Source organism: Lagopus muta, chromosome 21 (assembly GCF_023343835.1).
Source record: "Lagopus muta isolate bLagMut1 chromosome 21, bLagMut1 primary, whole genome shotgun sequence".
NCBI lineage: Eukaryota > Metazoa > Chordata > Aves > Galliformes > Phasianidae > Lagopus > Lagopus muta.
Genome location: NC_064453.1, coordinates 5,077,632 through 5,099,518, shown reverse-complemented (window position 1 = coordinate 5,099,518; position 21,887 = coordinate 5,077,632). Strand labels below are relative to the sequence as shown.

Sequence of the window (21,887 nt, the reverse complement as noted above, 5' to 3'; positions counted from 1 at the left end):
TTCTTCAGTTTTAGAGCAGTTTTTGCTGTTATTTTCAATGACTTCTAGCATGTGCAGAAGGCATTCCTTTTCTCTAGCTCGTCTCTCAGAGCAACCAGTCAGTTTTTCACATGCACCTAGAAATGTAAGTAACTGACATGAAAAACATGGCATATCCATTAGTATGCTGGATGTGGGATTAGAGGAATTCCGATGCACAACAAACTATTTCTCAAATGAAATCTCAACCTGAGCAAAGTGGAAATGGTGATAGAGTTGTGGCTTTTGCTGAATTTTCTGTGAGGATTGTTTAGCTTGGAGATACTCTTAATCTTTCTTTAATTCTCTTCAACACCAAAATATTGGTATTTAAAAAAGGAGAAAAAAATCTGAACCAGTCCAAAAAGGGTTTGACCAACAAGTCTGTGCTGTTAGCCTGCAGTTCACATCATGGACCCACGTGGTTCTCACTGTTGGTGTAACATGGCAGTCTGTTGTCTTTGGTGTTTCTTGTAAGGCATCAAAACAGTGCTTGAGATCAGATGGGAGATTCCCCTTCCTGCTTTATGGTGGGAGCTGTGAGCGTGTTTGGTGCCACACTTAAAGCTCATTAAAGATAATAGCATCTTGTGCAGTTTTGCAATACTTAATTATAGGATTCGACTCCAAGCAAGACTGTATTTGACTTCTTCCCTCCTGGCATCTGAGCATACTGATCTCACTAGGAATTACCAGTTGCTGTGGAGTCCCGTTAGTATTTTGGTTAACAGCAGCGATTGGAGTGCGGGCACTGCGGGTTGTTTGGGGATGTCTTGGTCTGTCAGTAGCATTAAGTACAGGCAAACAAAGGTAGTTATTGTTTGTCACCTGAACTCCTCCGAACCGAGCAGCACTGCAGTGTTGATATTGACCAGTTATCTGACCACTGAGAGCAGTGTGAGATCTGTGCCTATTGCAGTGCTTAATGCTGTGTGGGTACTGCAGGTGGTACAGGCAGGTAATGCCCTTGCTCCCCTGTCTACAGCATGCATAAATAGCTTTTAAATATGGCTCCTCCTCCCCTTTCCTCTAAGTGGCAAGGCAGATGTTCCTGCATTCCTCTCTCGACCTTTGTTGCTGTGGGCAGGTAGCTGTTTTTCTGTCTCTTTCTTTCATTCAGTTTCCTTTGCATCTTTCTTTTGCAATTCCTGAAATGCCCATGCACATATATTAAGTTCTGCCCTTCATTTATTCTTTTGTCATTGTTTCCATTTCACTTTCCCTGTGTTTCATTCCTGTATCTTTCTTGTTTAGACCAAGTGGAGGATCCAGCTGGCCGTAGCAGCCATGTAGGACCCTTCAGGAACCTGATGGTAAGTGCACGTGTGTACTTATACTCAGGCTTCCACCAGGTTCTGTACTGTGAGGAGCTGTTTTCCCTCCTGCAGGCTTCTGTCAGTTCTTGATGTCTTAAACTGCAAGAAAACTGTGGGGCAGACCTTTGGTTAATTCCTTGTTGATGCTTTGATACCAGAATTGCAGGTAGAGGTTTTCATTGGAATTATGCAGGGAGAAAGTATGTCAGTCTTTCATGGTTATGTGAATTGTAAAAGCACTTTGAGAGCTCTCATGATGGAAAGTCTATCAAAAGCCACTGGGTATCTTCAGAAGATCCTGAACTCTGGTGAGTTTGAAAGCTAAGAAGGCATGCCATGAGGATATGCTCTTCTTCAGTTTTCTTCCTGGACATCTGCTGTTGAATATGGTTAGGATCATAGGGTGGATCCATCTGGGACAGTCCCTGCTGTGCTTGAGTATAGGACACTTCTGATCTTTATAGGGAAAACTGCAAACTACAAGCCAACAGGCTAAAACTAATAACAGGAAAACAGCAGAAACTGTGTGCTATCCCTGGCTGATGTGTCAGCAACTGAACTGGCACATCTGATAAATGTATGCAGGCATTTTGCTCACTATAAAGGTGAACAGATGCCAAATGAAACTTCTCTTCAAATGCATTTGGACTTAAAGGCCAATAGCTTGAAATATTTCTGACAGTATCAATAAGTAGTGTGCCAAGGTATCTTGCAAATGGTCTTTTTCCCATCAATAGGATAAGAAAGTATGCTACCTAAATAACTCCATTTTGGTTAAAAATCCTGATACTCTGATGACTTCCCAGATAATAATTCAAAGTGCTGTAAATTTTGCATTCTATAAATGGAGAAGACTTTGGAAAACCTGTTTGCTTTGGTACTTCAGAGTGATTTTTGTTGTTGTTGCTTTTGTGTATCTTGCATTTTGAAGAGCACACTTTCCCTTTCATCTTGCTGTGAGAAGGAGCTGGCTCTTGGTTTGCAGGCTCTGACAGTAACCTGTCACCATGCTGAATATTGAGGCTGCTGTAGAATCAGACTGTATTGTTGCCAGTGATTTCATCTCCATACCATCCCCAGCTGAACCATCTTGTGAGGCTGCCTCTAGCTGTGGCCAGGCTTGGCAAAGGTGAGAGCTGCATCCAGGCCTTTTTGGTCGAGTCAAGACATAGATATTAGTCTTGAAATGATAAGTGCTCTGCAATAAAAAGAAGCTCTGAGGGAGTTTGAATAGCTGAACACGTGTTTTTGTTATGTGGCTCTTAACATGGTGATGCAGTGTTGATTCCATAGGATTATACTGCAGTTCAACACTTAGACCTTTTACCTAGAAGTAGAATGCTTGTTGCTTCTGTTGCTGCACAGGTCAAGAACAGTTTTGGGCAGCTTGGTGGATACTTCTGGAGAACTGTCTGAATTTCTTGCTCAGATCGTGGTACTGCATGTTGAAGTTACAAATAGCTGAGGTGTCCTTAGCATCAAATTGTGTTCATATCAGACCAAATCAGATGCAGTTGGGCTTAAACTGCTTGTGGCTGTGTGAACTGCTGACAGCTCGAAACCATTTGGTGTTGGAGCCTTGTATTGCCTTGTCTGGTAAACCAGAATTTGCTCCTTTTGGAAAGGTTTGATGTGAACTGATAGAATGTTTGCGGATATTATGGGATAATTGCTAGAACTGCCTAGGAGGAGTGCATGCCTATTTTCCAAAGGTGACAAAAATGTGTTCTGAATGACTGCAATATCAGTTTCTGAGACTGAAAACTCTTAAACTGGTAAAAGGGAAACGAAGAAAAAAAGGGTAATTACACACATGAATCTGAGAAGCCCTGTGGAATTTGGGGAGCGCCTGTGAAACTTGAGCTCCTTGGAAGGAAATGAAGGTAATTATTTGGATGATGTAGAAGGTTCAAATAAAAACAAGTATTTCCTTTTAAAGCTGACCTGTCTCAGTTCTATAGGAGGGGGTGCATACTTGGAAAATTTGGGTTGGAATAGAGAGGAATTTTTTTAAAAGGCATTTCAGACTTTTGGCCAACAGTGTGAAAAATATTTCAAGAAAGAAAGGAGGAACTTGTTGACAGGGTTATGAATTGGAATTACGTGCTTCTAAATAAGAGATGAATTTATGGCTGTAATTCACGCTTCTGACTTGAGAAGAGGGGTCACTGTGTTAGCGTGGTATTCTGTGTGTTAGAGGGAGCAACGGAGACATTTGGATGGCTGCTTCTGGAGAATTCTTGTTCCTAGGAGGTGGGTGTGTGGAAGTGTGAAGTTCCAGATGAGAGTAGTGCTTTCAGCACATGCTTACACGTGGAAGTTCACTGCAATGACTTGAGTTAGAGGATTTTGGCTTCATTTGTGCTTCCAGTCCTTGCCATCAGTTCCAAAGATTGCAGAACAGAATCTTTAGGAGCGGGATCAAAAAGACAGTGTTATAACTTTGTAGCACATACATGGGTGAAGTTCTGAATGTCTCTGCGTGTTGCATCACAGATCAGGTCTTTGCACAACGCCATTTTACTCTAATCTTCATTGTGTTCATTATCTCATGCAAATCTAACACAGTTCCCAGTTTTGCGATCCGAGAGTGTCAGCAAGCTTGGTTGTGTCAGTGGACGTGGTGCTGCACCCTTGGTTTGCTGTTATCCAGTTCCATCCCATTTGTTTACTGCCTTTGCTGTGTTGGCCAACATCATGCTTATACTTCATTTCTTTGATTATACCTCCTCTTCATGTCATAATTCAGAATGTTTGCACAGGTTTAGAAGCCTCTGTGAGCTTCTGTTTGGTGCAGCCTTCCAATTAACACTAAAGAATAATAATGCAATTTCCATACACTTGTATGAAATACAGTAATATCGCTGATGGAAGGTAATTAATGACTATGACTTGAGCTGCTTAACTCTGTCACAATGGATCTCCTTTGTAGTCTGTGCTTGCTTTGTAAGATATTTTGGAGTATTGGCTTTTTAGAGACTCACGATTGACTTCTTTCAGGCCCTAGAGACTTACTACCTTATCAATACATAGTCACAGATTAGACATCAAAATTAAATATACAGATGCGTAATTTCTTCTAGGTCATCTTTTCTTGCTTCTTTTGTTCTGTACTTGGCCTTAGCACTTTTTGCCCTGTGGTCATTGTGTTTTCTGAGTGTTCTTCTTCCTTGCAATGTCATTTGAGTTCCTGAAGAAAAAAGTTTCTACAGAAGTATGTTGTACTCCAAGGCTGGGTGTTTTAATTTGCCAGTCAGATAGGAAAAATACAAATTGCTCAACAGGAATAATGCATATTTGTTGTTTGTTTTTCTTTCAGGAAAGAAAAAGACTCAGGAAAGTAAAAACAAGGGGAGGAAGGCAACAGATACAAAGCAGAAAAAGACTGATTTGGATTCTTCGGCAGATATGAGGGATTCTAAAGAGGGTGAGAGCTCTCAAGTATCTAATTGCTTTCTTTCCCATTATCTTCTTCAATCAAAGCACAAGTTTTATCATGTTTAATAAGCTAATGCGTTATGCTAAAGCAGGAAAGTGAACAATGTTTATGTTTACCCAAACAGTTCGATTATCAGTCAATTTGGATGTCAGAACTTTGTCAATAAGGCAACTCTGCAATTGGAAAACACAGCTACTGTGAAATGTCTGTGCCCAGACCCCTTTGAACAGAGAAGACCTTATTCAAAAATGTCTTTAGAGCTTATAGCTGTAATAATGACTGTATAAGAAAGATCAGTGTTACAAGGGAAAAATATAGTAATAATGCATAGAATAGCTAAGCATACCGTTTGTCCTGAAGGTGATCTGAAAAGATTATGTATAAAATTATGCTGTTTACATATTATGTATGTAAAAATGACTTCAATGTGTTTTGAATGTGTGGGTTTTTTTGTTTTACAATCATGGAAAACTTGCCTTTGCTGTGGGTGTAACTGGTAATGGTTAAGGCTCTGTACAGGTACTGATAGATATATTTTTTCCAAACTTACTTAACTTTTTTGACCCATTTCTTCACTCTGTTTTCTGTTCTGCTTGCACACTGCGTGCACTGTTTTACTGCTGATGTCTGATGCTCTAGCTAGGGAAGGGAGATGAACTTCCTGCTCCATACTCAAGGCCGCTTCAGAAACTCTGTGTGAGTTGGCAGAAAGAAATACTTCCTTCAGAAATGGATTTATCTGACAACAGATAAATAAAGTTGGCACACAAAGGTGTGAATAAACAACCAGTTTACACTGATCACTGAGATGCATGCAGGAGGATTCAGAAGTGTAGGAAATAGCTATTCAGGCAATGGCTAATAGAGAAATTTCATAGACTGGAAAGCACCATGCCAGATCTAAGTTATGCCTTGCCATGCATTACAGTGTAAGTCCAGATTGTTGCATTGTGCACCAAGTTAGTAATAACTTTGGGGAAAAGTTTCAGAAAGGAAATTCCTGAGTATGGTTTTGTTTGTTACAGAATCACAGTTGTGAGAAGGAGAAGTATTGTGAGGGTTGTAGAGTATTGACTTCTACTGTGTAAAAGGTAGAAGAATGGTGTAATGTACTTCAGGGTGTTTGGTCAAAATGTTTCATGCTTTTCCTACTTCATATATCAGGTCATAAAGAAGAAGATGAAAAGCCTTCCGTTTCTGCTGTACTGTCCCTGGAACAAACAGCTGTGATTCAGGAGATGGTAAATCAAGATGTGCTTCCAAAGCTGATGATTCCCAGTCCTGCCAGTGAACTGCAAATAGTGACCGAAGAGAAACAAGAAGAAGCAATAAACTGTGCGTCAGATGATTTAGATGAGGATGAAGAAGAAGAGGATGAAGAAGAGGAAGAAGAGGAGATGGAAGATACCAATATGCCTAAAGAAAATGCTGAAATGCCTTTGATATGTGAAGAAAAGTTAGACTCTATGGAAGAGCAAAAGAGTACATCAGAGGAATCTCCAGAAAGCTCTCCAAAGAAACTTGTGGTGAAAATTCCAAAAGCAAGAGGTGAGTCAAACGGTGATGTTCAGGAAACATTCATGTTTCCTTGTCAGCATTGTGAGAGGAAGTTTACAACAAAGCAAGGACTTGAACGCCACATGCACATTCATATATCTACTGTTAACCACGCTTTCAAATGTCGATACTGTGGGAAAGCCTTTGGTACTCAAATTAACAGACGAAGGCATGAGCGGCGCCATGAGGCAGGGCCAAAAAGGAAACCGTTCTTAACACTAACATCATCACAGCACCTGGATAATGTTGCTGATAACCAAGTAATTGTGAGTGATGGTCTTAAAGATGACTTGAACGTTTCCAATCTTGTACAAGACTCCGTTGTCTTGGATTCTGAGAAAGTCTCCCAGGAAATGTCCCACTCTGCTTTCGCTGAGGAAAACAAGGAGCCCAAAGAATTGCATCCATGCAAATACTGCAAAAAGGTTTTTGGAACTCACACCAACATGCGGAGACATCAGCGCAGGGTTCACGAGCGGCATCTTATTCCCAAAGGTGTCAGAAGAAAAGGATACTTCCATGAAGAGCCACCGCTTCAAACTGAGCAGGCCCCACCAGTGCAGAGTGTATATATAGCAAGTACTGAAATAGAAGAGGAAGGTGAAATAGATGATGTCTACATTATGGATATTTCCAGCAATATTTCTGAAAACTTAAATTATTACATTGATGGTAAAATTCAGTCCAACAGCAGCACTAGCAATTGCGATGTGATTCAGATGGAGTCCAACTCTGCAGACTTGTATGGACTAAATTGTATCATCAGTCCAGTCACGGTGGAAATTTCCTCAAATATAAAGATTACACAAACACAGGTGAATGAACCTCCTAAGGAGCCTTCTGGCAGCGGGAGCAATGAATCCAAAAAGAGGAGAACTGCCAGCCCTCCTCTTGTACCAAAAATAAAAACTGAGATAGAACCAGAACCTATAACTCCTACTAGTTCTTTAAATCTTCCTCTTAGCATTTCAACAGAGAGCTTACCTTTCCATAAAGACAAAAGTGTGTATTTGTCATCAAAATTAAAACAGCTTCTTCAGACACAGGACAGTAAGATCACTCCATCAAATGAAATCCCTAAACTGGGACCTTCTGTTGCATCATCATCTATTTTGCCTCCAGTATCCAGTAGATTTAAAAGAAGGACCAGCTCTCCTCCCAGTTCTCCACAGCACAGTCCAGTACTTCGAGATTTTGTCAAATCAGGTGAGGGAAAAACTGTGTGGAATGATAATCTTCGAAGTTCAAAAATGCCAAAGTTAGAAAGCCACAGCAACTCACCTGCTTGGAGCCTAACTGGAAGGGAGGAGAGGGAGGCTGTGAGCCCTCTTTGCTTCGAAGACTTCAAAACATCAAAAGACTGGACAGTGGCTCCAACTTTTGGCAATGTATGCAACCAGCAGCCCCTGGATTTGTCTAGTGGTGTAAAACAAAGGTCTGATATCAAAAATAAGCATCAGGTTCCTTGGGAATCTGTATTAGATTTAAGTGTGCACAAGAAGCCTTGCAGTGATGCCGAAATTCGGGAATACAAAGAAAATTCCATTCAACCAACCTGCAGTGGTGTTAAAAAGAAGAAACCAACCACTTGCATGCTACAGAAGGTTCTGCTGAATGAGTATAATGGAATGGATGCAGCCACAGACAGCACACCCAGTGTGAACAGAAGCCCGAGCCCAAGCAAATCCCTGGAATCTCAGCCAGAACCAGACACAGACCCCAGTCTGTCTGCGTCGTCTTCTGTTGACACTCAGCCCCTTAGTTCCTCTGTTTCCCTTGTGCCACACGCATCTGTCGCACCTTCCATGTGTCAGCTGCCTCCTTTGTTAACACCAACTAATCCTCCTTCCCCACCACCCTGCCCGCCTGTGCTCACAGTTGCTACATCACCTCCTCCCCTTCTTCCAACAATGCCTTTATCAACTCCAGATGTCTCTGCTAGTGCCACTAACACTTCCTCTTGCCCATCGCCACTTTCAAACACTACTACCCAGTCTCCACTACCAGTTCTTTCACCTACGGTTTCTCCTTCTCCATCTCCGGTTCCTTCAGTTGAACCGCTCATTTCTGCTGCTTCACCTGGTCCTCCTACTCTCTCTTCTTCCTCTTCTTCCTCTTCCTCCTCCTCCTCCTTCTCTTCCTCCTCCTCCTCATCATCTCCATCTCCTCCTCCCCTTTCAGTGGTTTCTTCCGTTGTTTCTTCAGCTGATAACCTTGAAAATACTCTTCCAATGATAAAACAGGAGGAAACTGAAAGTGAGCAGAAGGCCAGAGAAGATCCTCATGCTGCAAGTGAATCGGGAGTAGTGCAGGAAACATTCAATAAAAGCTTTGTGTGCAATGTCTGTGAATCACCTTTTCTTTCTATTAAGGACCTAACTAAGCATTTATCCGTCCATGCTGAAGAATGGCCCTTCAAATGTGAATTCTGTGTACAGCTTTTTAGGGATAAAACAGGCTTGTCAGAACATCGCTTTCTGCTTCACGGAGTAGGAAATATCTTTGCTTGCTCGGTCTGTAAAAAGGAATTTGCTTTTTTGTGCAATTTGCAACAGCATCAGCGAGATCTCCATCCAGACAAAGTGTGCACACACCATGAGTTCGAAAGCGGGACTTTGAGACCCCAGAATTTTACTGACCCCAGTAAGGCCAACATAGAGCACATGCAGAGCCTGTCAGAAGACTCTTTAGAACTTTCTAAAGAGGAGGAAGAAGACGAAGATCTAAACGATTCCTCCGAAGAGCTTTATACTACTATAAAAATAATGGCTTCTGGGGTAAAATCTAAAGATCCGGATGTTCGGATGGGCCTCAATCAACACTACCCAAGCTTTAAACCACCTCCATTTCAGTATCACCATCGAAATCCTATGGGTATTGGCGTTACTGCAACAAACTTCACTACCCACAATATCCCACAGACTTTCACTACTGCCATCCGATGCACAAAATGCGGGAAAAGTGTGGATAACATGCCTGAGTTACACAAACACATCCTGGCCTGTGCATCTGCCAGCGACAAAAAGCGATATACGCCCAAAAAAAATCCAGTGCCACTGAAACAGACTGTGCAGCCTAAGAATGGCATGGTTGTCATCACTGGTCCTGGAAAGAATGCCTTCAGACGAATGGGTCAGCCAAAAAGACTTAATTTCAACGTTGAGATTAGCAAAATGTCTTCAAATAAACTAAAAATAAACGCGTTGAAAAAGAAAAACCAGCTTGTCCAGAAAGCTATCCTGCAAAAGAAGAAATCTGCTCAGCAGAAGGCAGAATTGAAAAATAGTCTTTCTGAGTCAGACCCTCACATCTGCCCCTACTGCAACAGAGAGTTTACTTACATTGGAAGTTTGAACAAACATGCGTCGTACAGCTGTCCCAAAAAACCCATCTCCCCATCCTCCAAAAAAAAATCATCCAAAAAAGGTGCAAGTTCATCACCTGCAAACAGCGAAAAAGGCAGCAACCAGCGCAGGAGAACAGCAGATGCAGAAATCAAAATGCAAAGCATGCAGCCTCACTTGGGCAAGACAAGAGCGCGAACCTCAGGACCTGCACAGATCCAGCTGCCCTCTGCATCCTTCAAATCAAAGCAAAGCATTAAATTTGTACCTCCCATTCGATCGAAAAAGCCAAATCCGTCTTCGTCACTGAGGAACTCTAGTCCTGTGAGAGTGTCCAAAATGACTCACGTGGATGGGAAAAAAACTAAGGTGGTAGGTAAGAACACTTCCTCTGGCATCTCAAGCAAAGCCACCCGGAAATTGCACGTCAGAATACAAAGGAGTAATAAGGCTGTTTTGCCAAGTAGGTCTGCTGTGGCAAGTAAGAAAAAAGCAGACAGATTCACTGTAAAATCTAGAGAGAGGATTGGAGGACCTATTACACGAAGCTTACAGCAGGCGGCAAATGCCGAGGCAGCAGAAAGCAAAAAAGATGAAAGCAGTACAAAGCAAGAATTAAAAGATTTCAGGTAAGCTTTTAATTTGAACTTCCGACAAAACAGGAACACGTTGCTTGCTGTTTTGCCAATTTTCTTGGTCTATTTCTTTGAATTTGTCATATTTAAATCAGAAGAAGATTGCGTTTCCTAAAACGTGGTTAGCGGCTCAGTCACGTATGATGTACATATTTGATGCATTTTGTCACATTGTCATATATACATCATTTGTATAGAGAATGTCCTTAATTATAAATGGATTTGGAAATGCTGGGAAAAAATGTCAGCACTTGAGTGCAAATAAACCTAAGTCGTTAAACTTCATGTTCCTGGTGACGTGTATCTGCTATCCAGCACACGGTGGCCTGGAATGGTTCTAGGTTTAGGTGGTGGTGGTTTGTGAAGCAAAAAGTCACGACTGCGTTTTTACCCTCCTATTAAAACAATTGGAAATGTTGTTTTTTTTAAATAAAATATATATATATATATATATATATTCTCTGCATATCGTATTAAAAAAAAGAAAGCATACTTCAACAACTGTATGTGCATCCTAATTGAGTCAGATCTCTAAATACTTAATATAAGGGAAATAGATGTGTAAGAAAAGTGACATGAATGTGTAAATTTTGTTAAAAGTATCATGCTCTTATGTTTCAGTTTAAGAAAAAAAAGATTATAACTAAAGTTCTATTTCATTTTCAGATGAAGCATTTTAATCACAAGAAAGGGTAACACTTAAATAAAATAAAATCGTACTGTATGTGCCTGAGTCCCGTTTAAAGTCTTCATGTCATCTTTCAAAGTCTGCAGTCTGTTTTGCAGCCTTCAACATTTCTGTTAGCAGGCTCCTGCCCTGCTGTTCTTGTAACAGGTGTCTGATCCGCTGGGTGACTTTCACAACACTCAGTGCTGGTTGTTTGCTTTTTGCTTTGCTGATTGCAGCCCGTGGCTGTGATTAACAGGAGGTTTGTGGCTAAAGGTAGGATTTTTGTACCAAAGCGATTGGTAGTGGAGAGGGCCCTGCCTCTTTCACAAGTGCCCACAAGCAGAATTGTCAGGAGGTGTCAAAAGCCAACTGCTTGCAGCTTGTTTGTCTTACAGTGAAGACCTGTTGTGTGACAGTTTTGAGAAAATGCTTCCTATAAAGTAAAGCTTTGACACAACAGAATGATTTCAAAGAGCTGGAAGGGAAATGAAACAGTCCAAGTTAGGGCATGTTGAAGGAAAAAAGTCTATATGTACTCCTGCAATTTGGAGAATATAACGGTGTTGAATATGCCCTTAAAGTACAAAAACTGTCAACCAGGCCTCCTCTCTTGGACAGAATAATCTTCGTGTTGCTTAATTCTGTGATCAGCTGCTCCCTTAGTGCTTTGTGTGGAACTTTTACACGGTGCCAGGACAGATCCGTAGAATTCAAAGCTGGAATGACACACCTTTCCACCCAAACTAATCACTTGACCTTGAAGCAAAATGAGGGAGTGCTTGGAAATCTCTGCATATGGAAATTGTTTAGTAGCATTCAGGGTAAATAACGATCTACTGAGGGGCAAGGTTTCCTTGGCTATCTCAAATACCATTTGTTTACTTTGGCACCTTGCAGTCTTTAGTGGTTTAATGAATAGTTCTGCTAGAAGAATTCTTGCTTTTGTTTCTGAACTACTGTTCATAAATCCAGATTGTCTCATCACCACATCACCTTTGTTTTCATCTATCAAATATGGAGAGGTGTTTTGGTTTTTTGCTTTCGTACACGGTTTAACATCTGCATAACCTTCAGTCCTACTCTGTGTAGACATTTTTTTCTCCCCCAGGAAACCTCTATTCCTAATATCATTCAAGACTGCCATTGAGTGCAGTAGTTGTCTCCGAACCTGTTCTTCACCTTTCAGTTTCTCCATGTAAACATACTCCATTTGTGAATAAGTTGTTTGGACATTTATCTTCAGTTTTTTGTTTTTGTTTTTATTTTCTAGGAATATCCAGTAAAACAAAGCAAAACAAAACAAAATCTCTTAATGACATGGTAGAGCTGGTGCATGCTCAACTTAGGATAAGCACTACGACAATGGATGTGAAGTCCCCCAAGCTTGTGAAACCAGCAGAAGCTGACTCACAACCATAACATGGCCTGCAGGCTGCTTGCTAACACTCAGGGGTAGATGCAGGGCTTTGTGCCTGACATGCGTGCTGGGCTTCGTGGTGAGTCAGATGAGAGAAGGGTGCTGTTAAAAGCCAAATGGAACCAAAAACAAGAGCAAACAACACACAGCAGTGCCCCACACAAAACAAAAACCACACACAGAAGCATTGAAAGAAAGTGGGAATAAACTAAACCAAATCTTTAGCCTTTGAATGCTTAGATCCTGGTTTTGTCCATGCCTTTGTGAATGACTTAAGAGACGGTTCAGTTCTAAGCTGGGTAAAGCAGAGATCCCCTGTTTTATCAGTAGTTTGGTAGGTTCAAGGACAGCAGTTTCTGCTGCACCCTTTCTGACATTTAGTAACTCTGTTAAAACCTTCCTTCTAAATGAATCAGTACAGAGGGACCTGGAAGGACAGAATTTCCTTTTCCCACCTCCTCTCCATTCTCTGCATCTTTTGGATGGCCATCATATAATGGGAAAAAAAGCCTGAGTGAGTTCTCTGTGAGTTTTCCAAATTCTTATTTATACATGCAAATGAAACTTTATATAGCAGTGAAATACCAATACCAATTTCTAAATACTATATATAATGTGTATCTTTTTATTGATAAAAAGGCTAGACCAGGGCTACATACCTGTATATTTTGAAAATGAAATATATAATTACTCTAAAAGGTCCTACACCTCTATCTAATAACTTAAAACAACATTGGTCTATTGTTCTTACACAGCTTTTTATGGAAATACCATTTCTCATGTCTATATAGCTTTCAAGATTAATGACTGAGTCGATGGGAAGTGACCAGTTTCATTATCCAGCCACCCCTTTTATTTTTTGTTCTTGACTTAAAAAAGTAATCTACCTCTTAAAATTTGTAGTTTAATACTTGTTTGGTGAATTTGTGCCACTTTAACTTTCACTTTCACTATCATTCCCATTTTGTTACATTTCTGTTATGGGGACTTTATGTTGAAATAATGTATAAAGCATTTGTAGCAAGTATAAAAAAAAATAAAATATTTAAAATTATTTAAATTGTTTTGGACACTTCAATTGTACTATATGTGATTTACATTTTACATTAATTTTCATTCTGTTTTCATCTTGGGCTGTTCATCTTGGAGCGTGTTCCTGTATTAAAAGTTTGCTGTTAGTCATATTGTTTCTTTTTTTTTTCTTTTTTCCTTTTTGGAGAGTGATTCAAAGGGTATTCTAATGAAAACATTAAAAATTGCAATTTGACAACAAGTGGGTCCTCATTGCTTTTGAACATTGTAGCCTTGGTGAAGAGCCTGTAAGTGCAGGTAAGCAACAGGGGGGATGTTTCTCCTCCAGCATGCAGTACATCCTGTAATTTGCAGATGTGTTCAAGGATATCTGTTGTGTTGCAAGCACTTAATGGCCAGCTAGATGGAACTACTATGACACGTTTTATATAACTGTAACCAATAAAGTGAGCTTTTTAAAAACTTTGTGGGAAAACTTGCTTCTTATATGGAAACCAGATGTGCCAGGCAAAATGGAGCAGTGTACATCTAGAAGGAATTAAGTATGCTTGCATCCTTGGGCTTTCTGCACTGAAATGAATCTATACAAGTCTAACACTTCTGAGTTAGTCCTTGATGTTCTTTCCTGTGGATTTAGTTAATTTAAAGGTTTAATTAACACTGCAAGCACCATTTGATAACTTTTTCTGTTCTCTGTGCTTAATAGTTGTGATCTAACTTAGTTCTAAATCAGTTCTGGCTCGGAGGATTTTAGAAAGTTGCATTCCAGCACCAAGAGGAATTACAGCTTGTGTCGTCCTCCAGCAGTGGGGCCAGAAGGATCCTTGGCCATGTTAGTGTGGAGCTGGATGGAGTAAAGTCACACTGCTGCAACTTAGCACTGTTACATGAGCCCATTTCTCTCCAGTAGTAAGTTCATACCTTATGTAGTCATTTATTCTCATTCATAGTTCTGTTTCACCTCTGAAACAGCTTGTTGAGTTTTCTTGTAAGTCATTCTCTGAAGATGTTATCTTCTCTGCAGTGAAGTTTTCCCTGAATTTTAATCATCAGGGAAAACTCTGGTGAAGCAGTGCAGAAGTTGGACATTATTCATTGAGTGTTTTTGCAGGCACATCTGCTCTGTGGTTATGGATGCTGCGGTTTAATGGTGGCAAAGATGATTAAGAGATTCTAGCTAGAAGTGTAACGTGCAGCAGCAGTTATGAGGCTGTAGGACAGCCACAGTGAAGGTGATGAGTATTGGTTAGGCTTCACTATATTTACCAGAATGGAAACGTTATGTTTGACATACCATCAGATCTGGTTATTTTATAAGAGTTGGGAAGCATGAGAAGAAGTAAAAAATCCCCCATAGTTCTGAAGTTACTGAAGATGCAGTGCTGAGTAGTTACCACGTTTATCACACCTTCCACTGCTGACAGCTGAAACACCAACTGCAGTCTCAGTGTTCTCATCACCTCTTTGTGATGGCTGACATTGAACTGATCACAAATAAACCTGCGTTCTCCCCTCATTGCTTGATATTACAGCAGAAATCCCATTGCCATTGGCTTTTCTGTTTTTCTCCTGTGATTTCAAGTCCTGCTGTGTGCCCACTCTGCCATGGTCTGCAGCGTGTTCACACACAGCAGTGAATTCAAGTATCTGTCCTCCAAAACGAGAGCTTGTGAACAGCCTTAGAGAACTTGGAAGAGCTTGCCTATTAATTCTGAGTGGGAGCTGTGTGAGTCACACGGTAGTCTACTGTTATTCATAATGAAATAAGAGATGAGTTCTGAACTTGCTGTTATGGATCTGAGCTTTGTGGTAAGTGATTATGAAGAAGAGGTAAACTTTCACATCCTTTATATGACTAAAGCAGTACAAAATTAGAAACTTTTTGGGTTAGTGTACAATTCGTAGTAATAACTGAAAATATTTCAATAGTAAAAATTATTCAATAGTAATAAATAGAACAGCAGAGCTTGATTTTGTTTCATCTCTGTGCAGTACTTAAACATACTTGTAAAATGTTTGAGTATTCTTTTGTGTTTTCAAGCTGAATGAGGAGTTTTTGAAAGTGTTCAAGGCTGGAATGCACAAATATTAGGGAAGTTTAGAGGGATCTCTTCACCTGCACTGCCACAGCTTTTAAAGTGGATTGTTTCATTAAACTTTGTGTTATTCCAAGGTTGGATGGACTGAGAGCTACTGCTACTCAATAGAGATATCTTAGGATGCTTGGGAATGGAATACAAGTGAAAATGCTCTGGAGAGTTTTTGGAAGGTAGTCTTCAGACTGCAATGAAGATCCATGTTATTGCTGAGTGAGAAAGGAACAGTTGTTGTAAAACATGGTTTTTGATGCAGGTTTCTGGCAGAGCTCAGTTAGGAGTGGGAGGTGTTGGACTCCCATGCCATCTTCTTGACCATGGGCTCTCCAATGCTTCCAAACCTTTTGGGCTGCCCTATGGCCATGAAAAAGAGAAGTAATTCCCTGCTATCCAGGCCCATTTCAGCAAAGCCTGCCTCAGTTCCTCCTGCAGTTACGTCAGTGCTACTCAGCAAAGCTAAATGTGCACAGAAAAGTAAATGTGAGCACTCTTCCAAGGCAGTGATTCTGGGGAGACTGCAGTGGATGCAGCGCATGCTGAGGGCATTGGGCACAGCAGCAGGAGTGGAAACAAAGGAGCTGAGTCAGTCTGTCAGTGTGTTGTCCTTGCTGTAGGTTGGCAGTGAACAGGGAGCACGGCTGCTGCTGCTCAGGGACTTGCTTTGGAGGCAGACCAAGCCAACTTGCTTGTGCAGATCACATTGAGGCACAGTTAGTGGTATCCCAGCTGTGATGTGATGATAGACTGCACTTAGCATTCCTTCAGGTAGTTTCTGCTGGCCGTTGCAGTGTGGAATGGGGCTGGAAGATAAGGGAGAATGAATTCCTCCATCACTGAGCTGCTTTGAGAAGGCGTACCCTCAGACTTCACTGTCACTGGAATTGAACTGAGGTTTAATTCCCATTCATTGCAGGAAATACTTTCACTCATCACTATCAAAAAATCAGAAGCACTTTTTTTTTTGGTGATTTTTATATAGTGAGATGTGCAGGACTGGAGACACTTAGAATCATAGAATCATGGACTCATAGAATGGCCTGGGTTGAAAAGGACCACAAAGATCATCGAGTTTTGACCCCTGCTGTGTGCAGGGTCATCAACCAGCAGACCGGGCTGCCCAGAGCCACATTAGTAGTTCTGCAGCCTTCAGAGGTCATGAGACCCACTTGGGTTACCCATTTCTGCATAAAGCTAACTAAAAATCAACAGCAGTCTTCCCTATGTGTGATAATTGTTTCTCATTCTTTTCCTCTGTCGTGATTGCGAATGGGTAGATAAGCATTTTTTATCAGGTTATCAGGTTAGATTGCATGACAGCGTGGAGGATACATTTGAGTACTGCTACTTTAAATGCTATATTCATCACTTTCTGGCTCACACAGTACTCTGTGCTTCTTTGAAAGGGAGATAAATTGCCAAAGTGATATTGTTCATGAGATGTGTATCCCTGGGTTTCTTTGTGACTGATATTTTCTTTGTGCTCCCTTAGAAATACCACTGGAGCCTGATTTTACAAAAGCTCCACAGTCATCCTCAGTACCAAATCCCTTCTCTGTGGCCACTTTGGATTAGCAGTTGCTTCTGAAAATCTTACATTGAATTGAAATATTGCTGCATGCGTTTTAGACAGAATCCAAGTGAATTCTCTGCACAGGGTGAGATTTTTTTTCAGTGGTTCTCAATTCTGTGTCCATCACTGAAATTAACAGGGATTTGAAGAATGATTTCAGTGGGATCAAGTCAACAGAGATGAAACTTGTACTCCAGAGCACATGTGTGTCACAACGAAGTAATTTCTGAGTTATTATGAGGGAGCAGCACTACTTTAAAGGCGTTCTGTCCTTTGAACCTCTGCTGTAGATCTTCTTGAAAGCTGGGAATGCAAACATCTCCGTAACAGGTTTTTCCAGCTTAGATTCATGAAAGGCCTGCCCGTAACATCGTGATATTCATGTTCTGTCCTTTGGAGTCATGCGATGGCAAGATAAAATCCTGACACGCGGCCCAGCTTTTTCACCACCCTCATAAATAGATGCAGGCTGCTCTCGAGTTCTCAGCAGCTGCATGTGCAGTGCAACACGTTGGGATCCTTTCTGTTTTCTGCTCACTTGCTTTTCCTACAGAGGCAGGATAAGAGAAATGAAATTCCTTCATCAAACCTTTTTGTCCTTCATCAGGGAAAATAAAACTCACGCCATTTGGTGGCTGATGCTTTTCCAAGCCCTTGTGTTGTGTTTCCCTTTAAGGACTGCACCACTTGGGTTAGCAGCACGGCGTTTTTGTTTTCACTGAGCAGAAAGCACAGGAATTTCATTTATCACCCCCATGCTTGCCTTCTGGCCCCTAAAATCACATCAGATGTCAGTCTGTCAGCTTAGACATGGTTTTATGTAATAGGAGTAACCACTTTGGGCAGAGTGTGTCCCTGCTACATCTATTGTTAGGAGATCATTGGGAGCAGCATGTGCACAGCTGAGATTTTGTACCATCTGCTTGTTATTTTAGGTTGGGGGTGTAGAAGTGAAAGCCCTGCAAGAAACCCACACCTAACAGATCCAAACTCCCTGAGTTTTGGGCCCTCTCCTTGGCTCACACTCCGACCTTGCTCTGGCCCATGGTGTGAGCAGCAGCATCATGGCTCCAAGCCTTCAGTCTCACAAGCAGCACAGCTTGTTTGGCTGTTTTTAGAGAAGGAAAACTAGCAGCTTGGAAGAATGTCTATTGCTCAAGTGTGGTAGAAGAGGCAATTTGCATACCAAATGTATTTCAGGAATGTCTGAGGGCAGGGTGTGTGCTGGGGGCTGGCGGGTTTGCAAGCCTGTAAATCCATGTGTGCCATCTCAAGGGGAAGGTGTATGGTGAGCTTGGGGTGTGTTGGGATGCCGCTCTCAGCCATGGGGTTTGGGGTGATGTGTGCAGCCAGATGTTGGGCTCGGTGGTCCTATGAGTCCCTTCCATTTGGGGATATTGTGTGATCCTGAGAGGAACCTTTGCTTTTGTTCCTTTTTCTGTAAGGTGTTGAGGCACTGGAACAGGTTGCCCAAGGAGGCTGTGGATGCCCCATCCCTGCAGGCATTCAAGGCCAGGCTGGATGTGGCTCTGGGCAGCCTGGGCTGCTGGTTGGTGACCTGCACACAGCAGGGGGTTGGGACTGGATGAGCTTTGTGCTCCTTTTCAACCCAGGCCATTCTATGATTCTGTGGTTCTATGAATCCGTGATTCCTGCTTTAAAACTGCTCACCTCCTGGATGGCTGTGGCAAATAAAGCCCTCCTGACTCTTTTCTGCATCTCAAAAAGTAGGATTGTGGTACTCAGTGTAGCACAGAGCACTAAGAGCTGAGCACAGGAGATTATAAGAGCCAGATTTAGGGCGTTGTTGCAGCCAGGGCTCACTAAAAGCAGTGCTTGGTTTTTCTGTCGAGCTCAGGTGTGCTAACAGTTAAGTGACAGAGCTCCTGGCACTGTCTAAAAGTGAAAAAATGACGTAGTTTTACTTCTGCTTTGACTTTAACTCGTAGTGTAGCGAGCACATTTAACCACCACTACTTACTATGATTAAAGCATCCTATTTGACAAAGCAAACCCAGTGCAGATGTGACCTTTCTGCTGCCTAACTTTCAGTTTCTGTGCCTTTTTTTTTTCTTTCCTGCAAGCTTCACATCTTTTTGAATGCTCCCACCAAGGGACACAGCAGGGCTGGGTGCTGTGCTGCTCTTCTGCATTGCGTGGCTGTGGTGCAGCAGGGTTGGGCTGCAGCCCCTGCTCCCATCCCCATCAAGCTGCTTATACCAAGGAATTTCTTTTCTTCTGCCCGGCTACAGTTACCCCATGATGCTGAAAGCAGGTGCAGAGCGACAGTGCCCAAAATAGCATAACTCCATAACTCTTCCCCCCCTGGAGCATTCCCAGAGCCTTTGGTGCTGTGCTGCGTGGTGTCAGTGCAGTGAATTGAGAGCAATGGGGAGGAAGCAGGGAGAGCTCTGTTCCAGCCTCTATGCAGAGCATCTAGGCAAACGGTTCCTCCTTATCTTCTCCCCCTAATCCTCTGCTTCCAGATAGTAGCCCAACAGCTTCAAAGGGAGATGGAGGTGGGGGATAAAAGATCTCTTGACATATTTGATTTTGGGGGGGAGGTTGGGGAGGAAAGTGAGCGCCTTTGAAAATGCAGGTCAGGTTTTCTCAGCTATTTTAGGTTGGGATGTAGAAGTGAAAACCCTGCAAGAAACCAACACCTAACAGATCCAAAAGCAAGCGCCTTTGAAAATGCAGGTCAGGTTTTCTCAGCTATTTTGTCTCTGTGCGTTTGAAGCCTTTTCTCTGTGTTTTTGTTTGCTTGTTTCCCACGGGATGCAGACATTTGCTCATCACATGCAATAACACGTGGTATTGATTATAGGCATTGTAGATGTTGACGTTGAACATTGCTTAAATGGAAACGCTCTGAATAGAAGAAAAATTTCTTCTAGTTATAGTAAAGGACTGAAACCAAACCAAGTAAGCTTATTTTGGATTTCTACTGTTCCCCTTGGTAACAGCCTTTATATGGGACAACGAAATCTGGCTTGCATTGACTTCCTCACCACCACTCTGATTCTTACACAGCAGACAAAGGCTGCAAATTACATTCGCCAAGGCTGAAGAGTTTGATTTGCACAGAACAATAACAGAATAACATTTGGCAGATGATTTTACCCGCAGCTTTTAATTGAGAAATGATGGAGCCGCTCACTCTTCAAAATTTCTGTGGTTTGGGGTTGGTTTCTGTTGTTGTAATGGAAAAATTTGCACTTCTTTAGTCCTAACTTGCAGTGCTGCACAGTCTGCATGTAAGGATAACGAAAGCTGAGATGTCCTTGAAAGGGTGCATACTGAACTCTAAAAACACCCTGGAGAAAAACCTAACTTTCCAATTTTCTTGGATGTGTTGTTATGTGGTAGAACCATGTTGTGAAGTGTGGGCCTTTGGAAGAAGGTAAGCAGTGATTTGGGTTGGGCTTTGGGTGAATTCGTGTACCCAAGGTGAGTGTGCACGGATGTGAGCTCACCCAAGCCCTTTGCTTCGCCATGCTCTGACTCATGCTTTCAGGCTTTGTCTTGCAATCACAACTGATAGAGATGTAACACCATCAAGGAAAGTCCCAGATTTTTGCTTCTGCTTTACAAGAAGGTCGGGGTTCTCAGAGCTAGCCTAGAACTTGCAATGAAATCACATGTCACTGCAATAAGGATTATAGGTCACCATTGCTGCAGTGACCTGTAAGCATAATTCATCACATCTCCAAGTGCTGCACTGGCAGAAGTGTACTCCATGCTTTGCCCTTGGCCACTAATGGGCAGGTATTGTGCTTACCCAAGGTAAAATTCCTTTTCTATTTAAAAAGCTGATGTGGACCACGGTGAGAAAATAGACCCTGACTCCCTGCCCTCTGTATGGCTGGGGCTGTGTCTGTTGTCCCAGCCATAGGGTGGCAGGCTGCGTGCTGCTTGATTGAGACTTTCTTCTTCCTGCTTCCATTAACCAATGGATACGTTCAGAACAAAAAGCCTTCTTGCCTTCAGAAGCAACACCCATCACTTGGAGGATGAGTAGCGTTGGTTTTTTTCTCTCTCACAAAGCTGCTTTGGGGCCTTAGAGCACATCCCTGCTGGTTGGTTTTTAAAAGTTCTTAATTTCTGTGTCCCATCATGCATGTGTGTTTTTCCTGCCTCTTTGTACAGTTACAGACTCCGCATGGCCTCTAGATGTCCCTCCTCCTCTTCTCCTAACACCAGCACCAGGCAATGCAAGAAATCCAGCTGCACTGCATCCCCCTTCTTCAAGGAATAGACCTCTGCGTGTCAGAGCGGAGCAGGTACAGCGTGCAGCAGTGCATGGAGCTCAGCTTGTGTTTCTCTTGGCAAGGACTGCAAAGCACTTTACAGAGCCAGAGCATTGCTGCTCTCACTGCAGCTGCTCACCAATAAAAAACAGACGTGGAGGGCAAGAGCAAGATGCCCTATGCCAGAACCAGCACCAGGATGAGGCTTTGGTCTCCGTTTACTGTTTGTATCTGAGAGCAGTAGTGGGTAAAGTGCTTTGGGATCCTTTAAGTTGTATGGGTGAATGCTGAGCAAATTTTAGATAAAACCCAAAACCTGGTTGACTGCTCTGCTTGAATGCCAGAGGCTCAAAGCCCTTAATTAATTACAATGTAATTTGGAGATGTGTTAACACACAGAAACATCAGTTGGTGTTGTGGCAAGATCAGCTGCTGTAAAGTGTATGGGCTTGGACAAATTAATGAGCTGGTCCAGTGTGTTGGGTGACGCTGAGTTATTTTCCCACTGGTTAACTTTGAAAAGACACTTTGTCTTCTGTTCCA

General features: G+C 42.1%; 1 protein-coding gene across 5 annotated transcripts in view; it reads left to right on the top strand.

Annotated features, from left to right (window-relative positions):
- Window positions 1-21,887, top strand: part of PRDM2 (PR/SET domain 2) — a 62,529-nt gene that overhangs the window by 36,935 nt on the left and 3,707 nt on the right. For 2 of the 5 annotated variants that reach the window (XM_048968072.1, XM_048968073.1), the window contains exons 2-5: window positions 1,273-1,331; window positions 4,654-4,761; window positions 5,938-10,303; window positions 21,244-21,377. In XM_048968072.1, coding sequence (XP_048824029.1) covers window positions 4,743-4,761; window positions 5,938-10,303; window positions 21,244-21,352 — 4,494 coding nt within the window. In that variant the 5' untranslated portion in view covers window positions 1,273-1,331; window positions 4,654-4,742 and the 3' untranslated portion in view covers window positions 21,353-21,377. The other 3 variants (XM_048968070.1, XM_048968074.1, XM_048968071.1) reach the window with 2 other exon arrangements.